Raw genomic sequence first — 18,549 nt, forward strand, 5'->3', positions numbered from 1 at the left:
CTCCCCTGTGCAATGCTTATGCTCAGCAATTGGAGAGAAACGCGTAAATAAACACTTAAAAAAGGTTTACAATTTGGATCCAGAGTTTGTATTTTGTAACCTCCCTAAGCTGATGCCTTTGAAGACAGCACTCAGTCACAGAGCATTTGCCACGTTTCCTTCCTGCCGTCTGTCCCCAACTGTAGGTATGAGTTGTTTGTGGGAATCTTCAAGGAGGCTTTTTGTAAACTTAAAAACCATGTTAATGAAATAAGAAAGAGCATTCTACCCTTGCAAACAATTATACTGCTTTATTTTTTGGTATCACGGTCTCAGGAAATGAAACAGTCCAGATCCTTTCCAAGATATTACATAGCCTTTTTTCCATCTGTCTGTCTACAAAATAATCAAATTAAATACAAATTTGTTTATTTGCTACATCTATTACAGTGGAAGAACGTAATTATTGGTAGAAGCAGGAACAAAGGGTGGAACAAAGTGTTGTTTTCTTCTGCTTTTGTGTAACCCGCTTTGGTGTTTCCAGAAAATCACACAAAGGGACAGAAGGATGTGGTGGATAACAAAATACAGCGGTTTATTGAACAAAATGGGCAAGGCAATGTTCCCTTTACATTCAATGAGAATTCAGGAGTATAAAGCAAAACATGCTATACACAAACACACACACACACACAAAGACATGATACTTTGGTTAAATGTCATTCAGAAGTTCTATGCCAAACCTGGTAAAATTATAGAATGAACAGTCAAAAACAAAAACAAGAATAGGTTTGCATAGAGAGATTATTGTCAGTGCGCAATTTATATTTAAGGATTAACTGTTACAACCCAGGGCACACTTGCAGCTCTGAGGAATTTACACTTTCTGAGTAATCCACATTGCAACAGACTGAAAGTTTACCCTGAAAAGCTAAATGAGACAGCTGTAGTTGCAATTAACTATATTGCAGTGCACAGATGCAGCTGGAGACAGACCATGGAGTCTAAGAGTGAACACTGATACAGTGGAACTTGTTTACCATGAAGTAGAAAATACTCATTTGTGTGTGCCACTGTCCTCTCTGGAACTCTCCTGGAAGAGGCCAAATTGCACAGCTAAGCTTTGCCCTGTGCTACTGATGGGGAGGAGGTGACTGATAATATCTCCAGCCCAGATGCTGAGGTTAGGGCAGCTTTCTCAACACAAATCCCATGTCTCGTAGCCTGTCCTGGGCACAGCAGTCCAAGGGGCACATGTGTGCAGCACAGCCTGTGCCTCCACAGCAGTGCTGCACAGCCACAAATGTGCTACAGCACATTTAAGAGTAAACTGGGACCTCTGTCGGTTTATGCCACAAACTACCTGTGGTATACTTCATGTGAGGGACACCACTGTGCCTCAGCACTATGTCTCACACCCACCTCCCAAAGCAACTGCGAAACTAAGCCCTGAACATCTCGGCAGAGTGGGGCAAAACCAACTGTCCATCATCTGGGGGTGCACACAGAGCAGAGTAAACCTCAAAGACACCACCCTGACAGAATTCCTGCTGCAGCACCTTCCTAGGCATCAATGCCAGGAGCAGGACAGCACTGAGCTCAGTTGCAATAGGAACCGAAGCACAGCTTGTAGCTTGGATGGATGGGCATCTCATACAGTCATGCAGTGCCTGTGTTGCTGTGAGGGACAGCAGGAGCTGTCTGCTCAGGGGGACAGACAGCCAGGATATTGTTCTGTATAAGAAGCAATGAGTTTCATGGACTGGCGGTGCTAAATTACAAGAGTGTAAACTAAGTAGGGGAATCCTCACACTGTCTCCAAGTGCTCCCCTTAATATATATAAATTAGGAATCCACAGTTAGTTTGTATACAGGATAGTATGAATTAAAATAAAAACCTGGATAATAAAAATATATAATATACACATTGATCCATAGCAATAAACTGAATGAAAACACTAGAATGTAACAGTGGGTGTAATTTGGCACAAAATAAACACACAAAGGTCTAGCACTGTAAAAATAACAATCCATTTTTTTCCACAAGTAGAGAATGTTATCAATCCTGATTCAAATCCTGACAGGTGGGAATGCAGAGATATAAAAATACTGTACATACAAGATCCCTTTTACAGAGTGAAGCAGACTGCAGCATCTGTAACTTCAATCCTTCCTCCCCAAGAGGAGAAATTTAATGATGAGACTTCATTTATTCCCTAAGAGTTGATATTTTCTCACCCCACCAAGTTCAAAACCATGAAGTCTTTAAAAAAACCCACAAAATTAACCTGTTGGATCTATCCACGAGACGACAACTGCTTCTTGCTGCAGAAAGCTGTACAGTCCACATTAAGACAGTGTTTCATAGCAAGGCGACTCCGATCAGCCTGCTGAAGACAATGAGTATCCCTGCATGTAAGGCACGATCCCTCCAGTTCACCTGACCTCTCTTCTGCAGACCATTGTGCTTTGGACGGAGGTGAGGAGGTGGTGAGAGCTCCTATGGCTGAGATGTGCCAACTAGGAAGATTAGGAAGTACCAGGATTTCACAGAGATGAATTTTCCACGTGGTGCTTGATGCCTTGTTAATGCACAGAGTGAGAAAGGAATGCAAGACCTGAACAACCTGGGCAGGTGTCCCAGCAAGGGCTCCTACATGCTAATAAATCCAGAGCAAACTGGTAGGCAAAGATACTAAAACTCGGCAAGAGAAAAAAGATACTGAAATATTTTTCTGTCACAGGAAGGAAATATTGCTCTGAGTGTTTCTTTTTAAAAGATCAGCTTCACTGTGACTCTTTTCAGGGACACATGTACAAGGTGTTGATATTTTGCATCTTGCCTACACCAGCTGCACCTTCTTGACTCTCAGCAGAACTGTGGCTGCTGAGCTTAGAGGGAATTGGCTCCTTGTTCATCCATGATCTTAACTCTTGCTGACTTCAGTGGGACCATGGAAATGCTTTCCAGAAGTGATCACTAAACATGCAAAGTCCAGTTGCAACCTTTGCCTCAGGAAGTCTCAAACCTGTATCACTGCATGAAGTCCCCAACGTATATGAGATGAACAATTGCTGTTTATACCCCATTTACTACCTGCTTTCCTCAGCTGCCATTGCTAGCATTTCTCTCTCTCTCAACAGGTGTCAGCCCCTTCTAACAAAACCTTGGGGTTCCCCTTTTTGCAAGGGCTATGGAAAAATATAACACAAGAAACGCTTCAAAGGGACAGTAAATGAATAAAGGTAGGGATTAAGAATAAAAAGATACAGATGAAGAGAGGATACAGAGCAAAACAGCCCATAAAGCATTCAGCACTTCCCAAAGGCATCCAAGGAAGCAGCAGATGCTCCTGGGATCGTTTCCTTCGGTTTCTGTCTCTTGCTGCCATGGCTGGAGAACTTGACTGGAGGCCATTAAGGAGATCCTGCAACTCCACAGAGTAGGCACTGAGGTGTTCTTCAGACTCTACCCAGCTTCCAAACTAAACCAACCAGTGTTTTCTCTCACATTGTTTCTACTCACTGCCATTGAAGTCAACAACTTGAATTAACAGGTTCTTCAAGTGTCAGAGGGCTCACATGACTCTTCTGATTAGGATAAGATAAAAGTTACATCAGCCAAGTGCAATGCCAGAAAGTCCATCGTGGCCAGCTACAGAGGCCCATGGAGCACTGAATTCCTAGCTGGCAACTTCCCTTTGCCTTTTGCAGAGGGTCACCAGTTTTCTGCAAGCACAGCAAGTACAAAGCTCAACTACTTTCTGATTTGGCAGGACTTTTCCCCATCCAGTTTTCACAAGTGCACCAGGTGATACAAGAAGCAATGTCTAGACTAGAGTGTCTGTAAGAAGTGTTAATTCACAAAACCGTACCAGGTGTTCACTTCACAAGAATACTTACTCTGATGGCAATGGAAGGAAAAAGCCCACAGAAAAAAAAAAGGCATTTTCAGCAGTAGAAATTTTGACTGTTACATGAAATACAAAAATAAATTTTTACAAATAAAATCTTGGTAGATCAGGTTGCTACACTGGGCCGTTATCAAACAAACAAGAAGGAGGAAAAATAGGGTCTATGCTGTTATTTTTCTGGATCCTTGTAAACAACATTAACACTTCTGAATGGACAAAGACAGAATGAGAAGAGGGAACATGGCAAGGAGAGTAAAATCTAGCTGCTGGCTGGGATATTTCCTGAGAAGCAGCAGCAAGCAAACGAGACCTTTCAAGTCACTTAAGGGTTCATGCAAGTGAGTAAACTTACAGTCTAGAAGCAAGGGTATGCAGGTAGCAGGATGCTGCTGATGCACAAAGTCCTATGTTACAAGGTTTCTGACTAGTGTATACACAGAGCAGAGCTCTATAGGGGGTTATGCAGTTCTTCTTTGTCTTCCTAGGTTTGGCCCAGGAACTACCCCAATAAAGGGCAAGAGCCAAGGTTAAAACCTTACAGCTGTCTCAGGGCTTGAACTGTGCACTAGAGAAACAGCAGACAGCCATGCTCTCTTCCAATTTCTTACAGGTCCACAGAGCTGTCAAGGCTCCCTTCCCAGACAGATCAGTGGTTGAGGGCAAGTACAGTCACAGCTTTGCCTCCTCTGCTGTGCAAAGCCAGTGGCAGCACCGCAGCTGCCAGCAGACAACAAAGAGCATGGCAGGACAGACACAGTGCTGGGTACTAAGGAAGCTGGGCTGCAGGGGCAAGGCAGCCAAGCTCACTGTTGTGAACTGCACTGGTACATGAATAACCTGCCTGTAGTAGCTGAACAGATTACAAGCCAGTGTCCAAAGGTTCAGCTTTGTAGTTTACAAATACACTTGAAAACAATGGCAAAAAAATTATTAAAAAGACAAAACAATTGAAATGAGAAGAGGCCAAAAGAAAAGGCTATTTGTTTGAGCAAGAGAAAAATGATTTTCAAAGAATGGAAAGCCATCAAAGTGGAAGGAGGGAATCACTGCATTGGCAAATCTATACAGATAATCAACCTGTGGACCCTGCTAAGTCCTAGAGAGCAGTAATTTTTTTATTTCTGACTGGAGTCTGCCTGGTGTGCTGGATGGAGCACAGTAGAGGGAAAGCAGTCAGCAGAAACATCATGTGGACCATTTGGCACTCTGTGTCTCAGTCAAGTTGCCTGTAACTATACATTTTGAATTCAATACCTACATGGCCCTCCTTCAGCCCCATGTTTCCAAGACACATACAGGTTCAGACGCAAGTTACTGTACCCAAGGGCATCAGCAACCGAGTTACAGGAGATCCTACTTGGCTTCAGTGAAATTCCTTGGCTTCTATCACACTGAAGCTCAATGTAGGTGACCACAAATGTCTGTTCAGACATGTATGAGTCTTCCCAAACCACAACTCACAGCTTCCTGAACTCCTGAGCATGCACACAAGGTCTAATGTCAGTTGAAACTGTCTTCCTTTCAACTGTTCTATCCTATACCCTGGAGCTAAATGCCTAGTTACACACACTGTCCAGATTGTTGGAAACCCTAGAAAGAAATACAGCAGTTAAAAAATTCTGTTCCATAGGCAAATTCTTCATCACCAGTCCCAGGGTCTGGTTTTAGCTGGTGTGTATTTGAAAATGTGCTCTCCTTCTTGCAAGCTAGTATGGCTGCCAGGTTGGGTCAGCTGTCTTATCCAACAAAGGAAGAAACACATTTCCTCTTATAACTCTCTTTGCTAACTCATCCTAATACAGAAAGGACTTGTACTTCTGACATTCTGCCACACTGTTATAACCCAACTCATTTCTTTTATTCTCCTCCACTGTACATGCATCTCAGTTTGTTCTATTTGTCAAAGCCCCAGCCAAAGCTTAAAAATAAAAGGAAAGGCTCAAAAAAATGTATGAAGGAGCTGTTAAGCCAGCTGGTCGACTCATACAGCTCAACAGCAGCTAGATTATACTGCACTGCTTCAGTCATCACAGACAAGTAAGAAGTTGAACTGAACAATTTTCCTTAATATGATGACACTTAAAGAGATGATCCCAGGAGTGGAGGGTGGGCCTCCCATCAGGTCAGGAATCAAGAAAGTTGCCTGGCAATTCCAGTAATGTTTGCTACAGAAGAGTCAGTACCAAAGCAAAGGCTAGTACAGTTTACTGCTTCCTACGGGAACCTGGAAAACAAAACAGAAAGGAAAAAAAAATATGTGAGGCTAGACTCTGGGGAAGAAATTACTACCTGCAGTTATATTTTACTTGTCATGCCCACTTGTCCATCTGCCTGACTTCTAGGGCACTGGTAAAGTCAAAGGGCAAAATAAAAACCACTTGTTTCATTACTTAAGCAAAAGGATCAACAAGACAGGTAGACACATTTCTTCTAGGGTGGGAACGGTGCTGCAGCCCCACTGCACAGTCACACTAAAGAAAATTGAACAGACACTGGGCTTACAGATCCTATGAAGCGCTCTAACATTGCAATTTGCTTGATGAAGACAGAACAAAAGTTTCCCAGCTTTAAGTTTCAGAAAGAAAAGAGTCCACATTTAAGTCACAACAGTGGAGCTGTAAGAAATCTGAGAGACTGAGTTAAATTCTGATTGCTCCTTTCCTTCCCCAGAGACTACAGATAACTCACACAACTGGTATTCAGATTTTAAAAAACTGCAGGCTGACCCCAACAACATTGCTCTGTGCCATGATTTCAGGAAACATGCCAATAAAGCAGTGCTGAGATGCTACAGGAACAAAACAAGCCTCTTCTCAGGACAAGCTTCTGTCTGATCATCCCATCCACCCACCTACCAGACAGGTGACAGGGTGAGGTTGTCTTGGATTGTTTGATACTACTGAGTCACCTAGAGTCCATCATGTCATTGCCTTCATGTCATTTCTCCATCATTTGCTGCCTGCATTTACAGTCATTCATCATTAAGAGATCATGGAGGACATGCAAACAACAGTTTGACAACTCCAGGCAAATCAATTCAGCTTTTTAAACCTTTCAGCCTACAACGTGCTCAGCCAGTACAGCCCAAACAGTGACCAGCATTACCTGCCTGCTGGGGTAGTAATACCCACTCCTCTTCTCTACTAGCATAACTCTCAAATACTTTGTCCTACAGGCAGCTTGTTTGAGGAAAACAGCTCACAATAATCCCAGTGCTGGGGCAGCCCTGGGACTGATCCTACCTTTAGGAGAGTGCTCAGGTTTGGGGATCTGGCGCAAGGGGCTGGGTTGGCTTGTGTAATATCGAGAGTGTTCAGAGTCATCGAGGAGAGGCTGTGACCTGCCAAGCACAGGGCAAAAGGAGTGTTGGGAAATAGCTCAAAGGCATAACAGTGTGGCAAAAGCAACATCTCAGCTGTCTAGTCTATCACTGTCAGTTTGATGCAAACTGTGCCTGGCCCAGACTTTCTACATGCAGAGCAGCTCCTCTGAGCACAGCCTGTTACTGTTTCTGCAGTGAGAAATGCACAGTATTTACTGCTTCTCACAGACCTCTTTTATTTAATAACGGTTGCAAGTTGTCAGGAAATAAAGAATTTCCACTATGAAGTCTGATGCAAACCTCACTCAAAAGAGCAACATTTTGAAGTATTTAATGCTTGTTCAGTTTTAGCCCCAGAGTATTTTAATACAATCCCTCTTCAGAGTCGACCTGCAAATGTCATTTGTTGTTTCTTCTGCAAATTCAACAAGAATTTCTAGTCTCCTTTCTGGAATGGAAACCAAACCCACCAGGGTCACTTCCAGGGTCCAGTCCCTCATGAGGGGCATTGAGCCAGAATATCAGGGAATTCAAAAGGAGCACTGGGTACAGCACGTTCCCAGTCTGGGATGAGGCACCTCAAAGTACAACACGCTTGCAGGGGGGTGGCCACAAGTAGCAGTGAGAGTTGTGTACAGAAGCAAGGATCCAAAGGAGCAGCTGGGCAAATGCACGGTGATTACTCCTTCCTGCCCAAAGATGACATTTGTTTTCACATCCCCAGAAGCTCTTTAACCCTCTCAATGTTTCTCTGCCATTTAACAAATGTCACTGCACAAGCTCATCAATCTCCATCAGCACCAGGCATGGAGACAAATATGGACAAATGCCATAAGCACAATGAGTGATGCATGTCAAACACCTCACTAGCTCTGTGCCCTCCATCTCCTTTCAGTGCTAAAACCTCTGCCCTCCACCAGTTCCCTTGTTGGTGGGTCAGGCTGGTCATCCCACAACTCCTATCTAAGATTCAGCTTCTCAGCAGCTTCCAGACTACATTTTCCCATTTTTGCCAGCCAGTTCAAGCTCACCTTGAAGACCTGTCACTTCTGTGTCGCTGAGTGTCAGGCCCTTCTCTTGACCTTGAGCGCGTGGAATCGCCTGCATCAGGCTGATGGGAAGGAGGGATGTCAGTTCATCTGTGTGCCTTGCAAGAAACCGACCAGTGCACTGAGGCTGACACAGCTCCATGCAGTCCTTTTGTGCGTGGTTTATACACACAATTAACTACAGCCAGACTTGCAAATAGCAGCACCAGGAGTAGCTTCCAGTAAACAAAACTCAGCCTTGCTGAGCCAAACTCTATTTTTGCACTAAATACGTGACAGCTCTGGGGGACCGTCCCAAAGCTGGGGTCAAACACAGTCAGTGTGTAATGACTGTGCACACGGCTGGCTGAGCACAGGGGACCAGCTGCATGCAGCTGTGCTTCTGCAACCACTTAAACTCAGTAAGGAGGCTGAAAACATCAGAGCTGACTCCATCTGGCTCCAAGATTAACACAACATCCCCTTTAGCACCTTATCAGTGTAGACCATGAAATCTGTTTCCTATTCTCTCCCATGCTGGCCAGCCAAGCCTTTCTGGTATTACTCATGCAAAAACCTAGGCACAATTGTCTCAGTGCTTTTATTAAACAGCCAATTTTATTATGAGCCAGAGTCACAACTGAAGCAGCTGCTAACCCTTATACAAACAGAACCAACTACTGCTTTTGTTGCTAGTCAGGATTTCAGCAGACATAAGATCCTGCACCAGAAGGTCAGAAAGTGCTTCAAGGAGGCCACAAGGTGCTGTGACATCTACTGCCAATCTCTAGGGCCAGAGCCAAAGGCTTACCTTGCTTGAGACTGAAGCCAAAAGCATCTAATCAATGAAATGGCTCCAAAAGGCTTGGGAACAGACAGTAATACCACCCTCTGGATGCACCACCACCTTTTGCTCTCACCACACACACTCACTGCCCTCTGGAAATGGGAAGAACATTATAGCACCTTATCTGTGGTGCCTTCTGAAGCTTGACATACCTTCCAATCCTGATCATGCCTCCTCTTTTCAAAGGAAGACTTTTCTCTCTCTTTCTCTTTCCTTAAAGCCTTTTTCTCCTCAGCCATCAAGAGTCGAGCAATTTCCTAGGAGGGAAAACACAGTCAGTGCCTCAGACACTTTTACTGCTCTTGTGGGTGTGGTAGTTTTGGCTTTAGTTTCAGCTAGGCCTTAGCTAGATTCCAATTCATCAGGCCTAACGAATGTGACATAGATTAGAAGGGACAACCATCACCTGACTTAAGCAACCAAAGAGGTATTTCATATCATCTGACATCATCAAGAAGTGTCAAGAGGTATAAAAAGAGAGAGAGGAGGAGCTTCTGTCTCTTTTGGTCTTTGTCTTAGACCCAGAAGGACGCACTGTGCCGTCCCAAGAGGGACAGGAGGACCAGGCCCAGAGCACTGGCTCACCACCATGTTATCTTAGGGAACTAAAATGTTTGTTCTTAGTCCTTCTCTCTGTTTGGGTTTGTCCCTGGGGAATTGTGTTCTCCAGAGTGACTTGTAGTTAGAATGGTGGGATTTGTGTTCAATGGGGAGTGGGGAGTTATTTCTTGCTATTTCTAACTTGTGTAAGTGTATTATATTGTAGTTTTCTTTTAGTTTTCTCTTTTAATTTGGGTTTAAACCTGTTCTGAGTTTCCAGAGTTTTTTTCCTTTCTCCCTTTTCTCAGCAAGGGGAGGGAGGCTCTGACTCTGTATTGGGCAGTTGGCATTTTGCCAGCTCAGCCCAAGACTGTGGGTTTGGATAAGTTTCCCATGGATAGCTGTTGAATGAGAAGGGTGCAAATCCAGGATTTCATCCATTCATGATCAGAAGTCAAGTGACAGGGAAAATTAAGACTGATATCATGCAGCATGCGCAGCAGATCCCTGATTTGCCAGAACTGCATTTTCAGAGCCTTTCTGCTCTCTATTCCTTTTCCTTAATGGGAGAGGTGGTTCATCTCACAGCATCTTGGGTAGTCTCCCTTACAGATTAGAAAAGAAATGCTCTTACAGAACTATGAACTTCCTTCCTTTGTCATGGCTGCAACAGGCAGTGCAGCTCTACTTGGCCAGCCTGAACATATACATGAAACTCAGGTAGGAGCAAAACCCATTAGAGCTCCCAGCTTCCCCTACAAGGAGGGTCAGAGGGAACAAGTGGCATTTAGCAGCTTACACAAGCAAAGGAATTCCACAAATATTTGACTTGCTGCTCACCTCATCTTGGGCTACTTGAGCTGCCTTCTGATCTTCCTCATTAGCCTGGGGAAAAGAAAAAAAGGTGGGGGAAGAAAAAACAGAAACAAAAGAGTAATATTTCTTAACTATTCATACTCATTAACCTATTGGGCAGGGCAAGTAGGTGCCCATACAAATACACTACCATCCTCTCCAGTAGTTACCTCAATACTTACAACCCAACACCAAACTGTCATTTCAGCTTTTCAGCTGAATTTTGCCCTCATATATCTGCCAGACCACACCACAATGTATTTCCCACTTTGCTGTCCTCCCTTCTCAAAGATGGGCACTGGCCTCTCTCACTTCTGGGCTGACCACACTAACTACAAGCCACCTTTACCTGCCTGGAAACATTCATTTAATATCACTGTGCTTCAACAATATATTTTGGGGTGTTTATTTCAAAAAATAGGGCGTTACTTCCATATGTATGTGCATGGAAGATAAAGGTAATTACCACAATGGATAGTAGGACTTTACATCTTAAAGGCACTCTTGTATATAAATAAAAGGTTTACAAATTAAAGCTGTCACCGGGGGTTACCTTAGTTCCTACAAGCTGACTAATGCATCCTCTCCACTTACCAGGAGCTCTTCCTCCTGCAGCTTCCGAGCAATCTCTGCATCAGACAATTCTTGTTCCATTCGGGGTACATCATACATGGCTTGCTTCATTCCCCTCAAATTAGTGCCTACAAGATTGTGAGAGAAAACAAACAAATCAACCACTCTCCAAATGCTTTGAGTAAGGAGAACCCCAGGTTTTCCTCAGCCATCTGCAAAAGCCCCACTCAAGAGAACCAGAGACAATGACAGCGTTCCTGCCACACAGCTGGTTTGAATGCACCACACCTTGGGGAGGTTTCTCTATGCACACAGAAATACCTGATACACCATGTCTTACAAGACAAACGCAACTCTATGGCAGAAGAGGACATGTCCCTTGAGGTCTTTGTTGACAGCAATGCTAGCAAAGGAATTGTCACACTCTGCATGGATACAGATACACTGGCAAAACTGGGCAGCAGAAAGCAGCCCAGCGCCTGTTTATGAGCACAGCAGAGTCTGAACGCACTGCTGGAGCACCATGTGCTGCAAAGGTTGCCTGGGACAGGCTCACATGAGGTTTCAGACTATTTATTCCTTGGCATGACCTATGAATTTTACAATTCAATGAGAAAACAGCCAAGTAAGCATTTTTAAGGTTCATATAATATTCAGTTCTTGCTTTGAGTATATGGAGTTTTGTTATTTTAAAGATAAACCTGATTAACACCTTCCACTTCCCTACAGAAGGCTATCTTATTACAAGGAGGAAGAATATTTGCTCCAGTATCTCCAGAGACAGACACACATTATCATCCTCCCCTTATCCATGTGAAAATCAGTTAAGTGGCTTAAGGCATAAATTTCCCCATGATGTGATAGACATAGATCCAAATTTGTAAACTGCTACTTCCACGAGGTCACCCCTACTTAAGTGTGGTTTTAAAAGGAGAAAGATGGTTCTGGATCTTTAAAGTCCCCAGTCCCCAAGTATTACTGAACAAGAACTACACAGGTACACATTTCCCAGAAAATTCCCTTGTACAGAATATGACAAGAAGTCCGTCTTACGTATAGAGCCAGTTGGATACGCAGTGTCAGTATTGAACTTTGCACAAAATTAACTGATTAAATTGCCATCAGGGTTTTCAACAGGAAGTGGACAAACATTGCTGAGTTTTTTGTGCTTAAGCAAAGTGCCTTCACTTACAGTCCTCCATCTCAAAACAAAAGCTAGAAGTGGTTGTTTTTGTTTGGTTTTTTTTTTGGGGGGGGGGGTTGAGGGGAGGAGTTTTTTTTAAAATAACATGATACCAAGGGCACCATTTCCAATAATCCTCTTCAATGCCATGAAACATCAGGACACAGACAGAGTAAGAACATTTATGGATAAGAGAAATTCTGTTACATCAAGGGGAACCTGGGCAGGATTAACTGTGTACACACTGCAGGTAGATACTGGAGAAAAGTATCTTCAAAGAAAACTACACATACTTCAGATACCAGTATGGGGCACACAAAGGTCCATCCTCACACATACGGACCCATCACCTGGTTACCTGAGTCTCGCTGGCAGTCTCCAACCTTCCCCTGGGTCAAAGCATGTGAGGAGGGGGAATGTTTCCTGTGTCCTCCTCTTTTGCCGTCTCTTGCCCTACCCCTTCTATGATCATCTCTAAATTCAGCATCATGGAGCTTCTCATCATGTACCATCCTGTGTGACGACTGGCCCTGATAGCGAGATTTGTGTTTTTCAGGGTGCACCACCCGGCTGCTGTGCTGATGCCAGGTTTCCTGCTCAGCCTCCAGTTCCATCTCCAGAAGGGGAAACTGTTTTTCTCTGTCTTGCCTTGGTGGCTTTCTGCTGCGCCGTGCCTCTTCTGCAAGTCCGTGCTCTGAGTCCAGGTCAAGACTGAGAGGTCTCCTAGCCTTCTCCCTGCCAGCTATCCTCCTCTCCTGCAGCTCCCAGCTATTGCTGTGATCATAGGCACTGTGCTCAGCCTCCCTCTCCAGGTCAAGGCTGGGATGTCTCCTGGACCTTCCTTGGCTGGCTGTTTTCCACTCCTGCCGATGGCCATTGCTGGCCTCTCTCTGTTGAGGAGACCTCCGACGATCCTCTGAGATGGAGTGCCCACGTTTGGAGACACTGTCAGACAAAGGCGAGGGAGGTCCTCTGCGCTCTCTCTGCTGGTGCCTGCGCCTGTCATGACTCTGTGCCCTGCGAGGCTCACAAACCTGCTCCCTCGGGTCACGCCAAGGGTGCTCTGAGCAATCGGGGACAAACAACGAGTGGGTTAGTGGTGCAGGGGTTAAAGATGGTTCCAAGGCCAGACTCACAGCAGGCAGATGGGGAGCTTGATGTAAGAAGCTGAAAAGGCAGGCAAAGCATGATGGGGGCAGAAAAAATAACAGGGACAGATAATGCTTGCACGACACAACAGGGGACAGAGTGAGATGGCAGCAGGGCAGCACAGGAGGCAACGAGGCTGGAGCAGAAAGCACAGGTCCAGCCCAAAAGTGTCTGAGCACCTGCTAGACAGGACAAGCCAATATGGATACAAACGACTTTTAATGATGCAACCGGAGCTGAAAAACAGCCAAGAGAGCAACTCTTCTTCTGATGACACATCACTGCTGCAGGATCCTGAAACCACCTGAGAAAGGTTTGCAAAGAAGGGCAGAAGATGTAGGGAAGGCTGGGAGACAATGTGGGGTGTAAGGATAGGAGAGACCAAGCAGAGGCATCAGGTTGGATCATGTATAAGCACTGGTGCCTTGCCCTGGCTTCAGGCACAAGGTTTTTCATTAGTCTCACCTAATGGGGGGAATACCTACATAGAAAAGGAAGAGACAAGAGATAGTACTTTCGTTTCTTTAAAAGCAAGAATAGGATGATGAAGAGCTACAGCATCCAAACATCTTCCACCACAGACTGTCATGTATCTCTTGCAGACTCAGAAGTTTCAGGTCCTATATCTATATATTGCCTAAATAAGTTTCAGCTCTGAATACAGAGAGGGTTATGGAAATTTAAGGGCAGAGTAAGACCTTACAAAACCAAAGCTCCTGACCTCAGCAATCTAGCTAGAAAAGCTGCTTACTTGGCAGTTTGGAGGGGTTGTTTCCTCTGAGCTTTCCAGAAAACAAGTAAGAAATTTTCTTTGCTCTTAGTTTGAGTCAAACTTGAAACAGCTAGGAGGATGCAGCAGTTTGCCTCTTTCCAATCTACTAACTGATTCATTTTCCAATCAACCAATTTGCTAGGAAAAAAATCATTGCACTGAGTGAACTATTATCTCTCTACAGCAACATTTCAAAATGAAAAAAGGCCTTGAAGCAGAGTCTGATTTGAAACAGAACTAAAGACAATCCCCTCTCTCCAAAAAAACCCACAAACCAGCAGCAGCAGACTTTCCTCCTCAACTACCAAGAGGTTTCTTTTATAGTATCCAAAATATTTAAAATAGATTTCATTGCACCTGAACTACATTCTGTTTTAATATATAGCTCTGCCTCCCTTGCAATCCATCTAGATTTCAGGGTGAGAAAAACAAATCCCACAACAAAACTTCAAGTCATTCTGCTCAGAAAAAACTTCTTCAGAGCCATCAAAAACACAGCCTACACTAAATCCACCTTGAAAAAAAATCTGACTTTTATCCAGAACAGGTGTATTTTTAGAAGTCCAAGAACTGTAACAGGAACTGCTGTGGCTGGTCTTTAATTGGTCTTTTTTTTTCTGTGCAGTCTTAGATCATACATATGATTTACAGAAAACAAATACCCAAGAAAACAATTTGACTTACTGAACAACAGAGACCAGAGCCTGAAGGTGAGAGTCAGTTTTTGAACAATACTAACAAGGGTCTTAGAATTAATTGAATTTTGGCATTAAGGAAAGCTCAATAAACAGAGCAGCAGAGAGCAGAACACAAAAGAACGAAGCGTGGCTACACAGGGAAAAGATTGCTGCAGGTAACACAACTACGACAGACAACCCAAGCCAAAGACTTGTTTTTGGGGCATCTCAAGACGATTAACTCACCAGCAGGTGCTGGTTCCTGCAACACCTTCCACAGGGCCTGTGGAAACACTCTTTAGATCCTGGTGTGACTCTCTCAAGCAGCAAGTGACTGAACGAATACAAAAATGTTTTTCATGGCACAGGCATCTCTGGGAGGAACTCTGCATTTTTTCATGTTTATTTTTCCACTTTTAAAGAGCTCAGATTGCTTTGGAGCAATAGTCCTAATCCATGTTACTCCTAAACATGGATAAATTTTTGTCAGCAGCTTTGTTATAGAATTCCATCCTGTCCTACCTTCATGGCAACCCTGTTACCTGTATTTTATTTTTTCAGATACTTGTCCCACTTAATTCTGAAAACCTGAAGTGTAGGTTGGATGTAAGAACTCCAAAATTAATTTTCCCCAACTCTGTACATGTAGCAGGACTTGTGGTCATGGTTTCCACTTTGTTACTGCTTTGCACTTTGTGCTCTGTATTTTCTTGACTATCTCTGAACTTCTTCCAAATTGAAACTAAAATACATTGTGTAAGTTCAAATGCAAGACTGGAAAACTGCCAATGGCATTGATCTTAAAACAAGAAATAAGAGGTTTGATCTTCATCTTCACAATCTGTTAATCAAAAGCAACCCATCTTCCCCACCACATTTTTGAAGGAAGAAGACAGGAACCACCACCAGTGCACAGCAAAGCCATCCCCAGATTGCTCCATAATTAAACACACCCTGATTCTCTCCTCTCAGTTTAAAGAGGGTCTGTATTCAATCACGAAAGCTGACCAAGAGAAAGCAATACAGCATTGTGGATTGTATAATTTCCACAATGTACAGTCCCAGATGATAATCACAGCAGAGACATTCTGTGGAGATGACCTTGTTCTTCAGTAAGTCATTCAAAGCAGTTGTGCTAATTTTACTTCTTGGATACATACCTGCAAGGAGTTATTTTTGAAACACAGTTCCATGAAACAGGATTTATTCCTTTATGTAGCTGTGCCAGCATCACAAATGAGCACACTGAACTGTTTCTTTTCAAATGCAAGAGTGGAATTGCATCAACATTTCTCCCACACACACTGGGTGTTGCACAGCAGTAACTGTGGATTAGCAGCCACTGTCTTTGTCCACAAGCCCTTTTAAACATGCATGCATGGCTGTACTTGCACATACACACACCACACATCCTATCCCTGTCCTCTAGGCCATCTTCCAGTACAAGAAAAACTACAAAATTGTCTTCTCTGCTTTTTTTCTTAAGTATTTCCTAAATATAGAATGAAGTCTCCCTGGGAACTGATGTAATGCTACAGTGCTGAATACAGGACTGCAGGATAAGGTAAAGTTCCTAGATGGAGTTGCCAGATCACCAGGTTCACCTATATTGCCATGATCTTTTATCTAGCAGACATGTACCTCCGTTTTCTGCATAATAGCTCTCCTCATAGGCTGTGTGTCCCTGGGACTCTGGGTAGTGCTTCTTGCGCTTTTTTTCTTCCTGCAGTTCTTTCTGTTGTAGGAGACGGGCAATGTCCTGCAGAGATGGAAGAAAACAGACATAAAATCACCACTAAAAAGTATCTCCAGATTCTTCTATTCAAATTCTTTATTCAATTATTAAAATCCTGATAGTTTAATTTTCCAGTCAATGACCACAATTCAAATTCAACCCTTGGGTGGGACGGGGCCTTCAGTTTAGTGGATGACACAAGGGACCATCTCAGCAACCAGTATTCAACCTCATCCAGGCCCACCTCAGATTCCAACCCCATGTTCCTCCTGCAGACAAGCCTGCAAAGCCCTAGTGGCCAAAGCAGGGCAGAAGGGACTATGTGTGCAACCTTAGGCTTTCAACAAGGATTTGGAAGGTAAAGAAGTGCACACTCACTTATAGGAGCAGGCTGAATCTGTTCCCTGCACTCTGTCTCTGTCAGGGAAAGAAAAAACACAGAGGCTAAGGCTGTCTCCAGCTGAAGGCACTTCTTACTGGAAGGACTTCCCAAAGCAAGTCATGAACTTGCTTCACATTGGCTGTAATTTGCAGGGACTGTAGGATATCAGGCAGGGAAATGCATCAGTTTGACAGACAGAGACTGAAGAAAAAGAAAATCGAAGGGACATTAAGAAGAGCGAATCAGGCACTAGGCAAGAGCTCAGACTGGACTGCAGCCGTTTGTCTTCTGTCACAGTTTTGGTAGATACACCAAAGAGACAAGCACTCAATTTTCCTAATTGGTTTTCCTTTGAGATGACTAATGGATCAACAAGGCCTAGGAAGCACAAACAGCTCCCTGAGGTTTGCTCATCTGAGTCCCAGAAGCTTGTGAATCAGCGGAGCAATTATGAAGCCAGGAAGCAAAGCTGGCAGATGCCAGCAGGGCATGCTGGCCCTTTGGATGCTATTCATTTAAGCCTTCCTAATCCTCAGGACCTTTACAGAGTCATGCATATAAAATGGTCATTGCAGGCAGGAAAGGCATCACTGAAATGCAAACTAAGAGTCAACACCCTCCAGAGCAAAGTCAGCACTGGAGGACACTGAATGTCTGTTTAAGTACAAACTATTATTTCAGGATTCAACTAGGATCTGCTCCACAACCAGCTTTGTGGACAACCTGGAGATGCCACAGGCTCTTTGGAAGAAAGAAAAAAACAACAAACAAAAAACCAAACCAAAACAAAATCTCTTTCTCCTGACAAGGTTAACCTCTTCTAGCAAGTACAGTATATCTATAAATATATAAGCTTAAGCACATTATCTCCAGGACTGAGACAGCTCAGGACTTGCAAATCCACATGAACCACTTCTTACAAAAGGGATTCGTAAGCAGTCAGGATTAGAGCTTCATTTGAAAACTCCACAGTCCAGACCAGATCTGTCTCAGCCCATAGTTAGATTTTATGCCACACTTGGGAACTTCCCTTGCACCAGCAGGAAAAGAAAGAAAGTTTATGACTTCTCAAAGCTTTAAGCCACAGTCATCTGAAGATTGCTCCCAACAGCACAAGATGGTCAGCATGCTGGTTTGACAAGTTGCAAGGACTTGTTGTCAGACCACTGACACCCCTGCAGTTCACTACATAAAGCAAGAAGGAAAGGTACAATTACCCAAGCCAATATTAGTTTTGTAAATCCTTCACCTTCATGATAAAAATAACACAGATTTCCACCTTTATAGCACAAATCCTTTGTCCAAAGCGTTCCTCCCACCCTGTTATCATTGACTTCCTCTTGGAAATCAAGCTCTTCCACATCTGCCTGTGCGGTCTTTCAGTACTGGCTTGGAATTAATGGTACAAGAATAAAATTAAGCCTTGCACAAGCAAACTGATGCATCAGTCAGGTAAGGACAGATTCTTATTTCAGGCTCTTCCAGGAAACACAACCCTGTGTTTCCAAGCTCTTCCTACACAGAAAATGCCACCAGGTGCCTCTTGAGCATCTTGAGACTACTCACGACTTCTCAGAAAACCATCTGTAATCA

The 18,549-nt window shown here is 43.8% G+C and overlaps 1 protein-coding gene across 4 annotated transcripts in view; it reads right to left on the reverse strand.

The window, feature by feature from the left end:
- Window positions 1–550: 550 nt before the first annotated feature.
- Window positions 551–18,549, reverse strand: part of CCDC50 (coiled-coil domain containing 50) — a 42,767-nt gene continuing 24,768 nt past the window's right edge. For 3 of the 4 annotated variants that reach the window (XM_071565943.1, XM_071565941.1, XM_071565944.1), the window contains exons 5-12: window positions 16,481–16,598; window positions 12,600–13,304; window positions 11,080–11,186; window positions 10,471–10,515; window positions 9,243–9,347; window positions 8,247–8,326; window positions 7,136–7,233; window positions 551–6,117 (exon numbers count right to left, since the gene is read on the reverse strand). In XM_071565943.1, the coding sequence (XP_071422044.1) occupies window positions 6,098–6,117; window positions 7,136–7,233; window positions 8,247–8,326; window positions 9,243–9,347; window positions 10,471–10,515; window positions 11,080–11,186; window positions 12,600–13,304; window positions 16,481–16,598 (1,278 nt within the window). In that variant the 3' untranslated portion in view covers window positions 551–6,097. The remainder of the gene's footprint in view (window positions 6,118–7,135; window positions 7,234–8,246; window positions 8,327–9,242; window positions 9,348–10,470; window positions 10,516–11,079; window positions 11,187–12,599; window positions 13,305–16,480; window positions 16,599–18,549) is intronic. The other variant, XM_071565945.1, reaches the window with a different exon arrangement.

Source organism: Pithys albifrons, chromosome 11 (assembly GCF_047495875.1).
Source record: "Pithys albifrons albifrons isolate INPA30051 chromosome 11, PitAlb_v1, whole genome shotgun sequence".
NCBI lineage: Eukaryota > Metazoa > Chordata > Aves > Passeriformes > Thamnophilidae > Pithys > Pithys albifrons.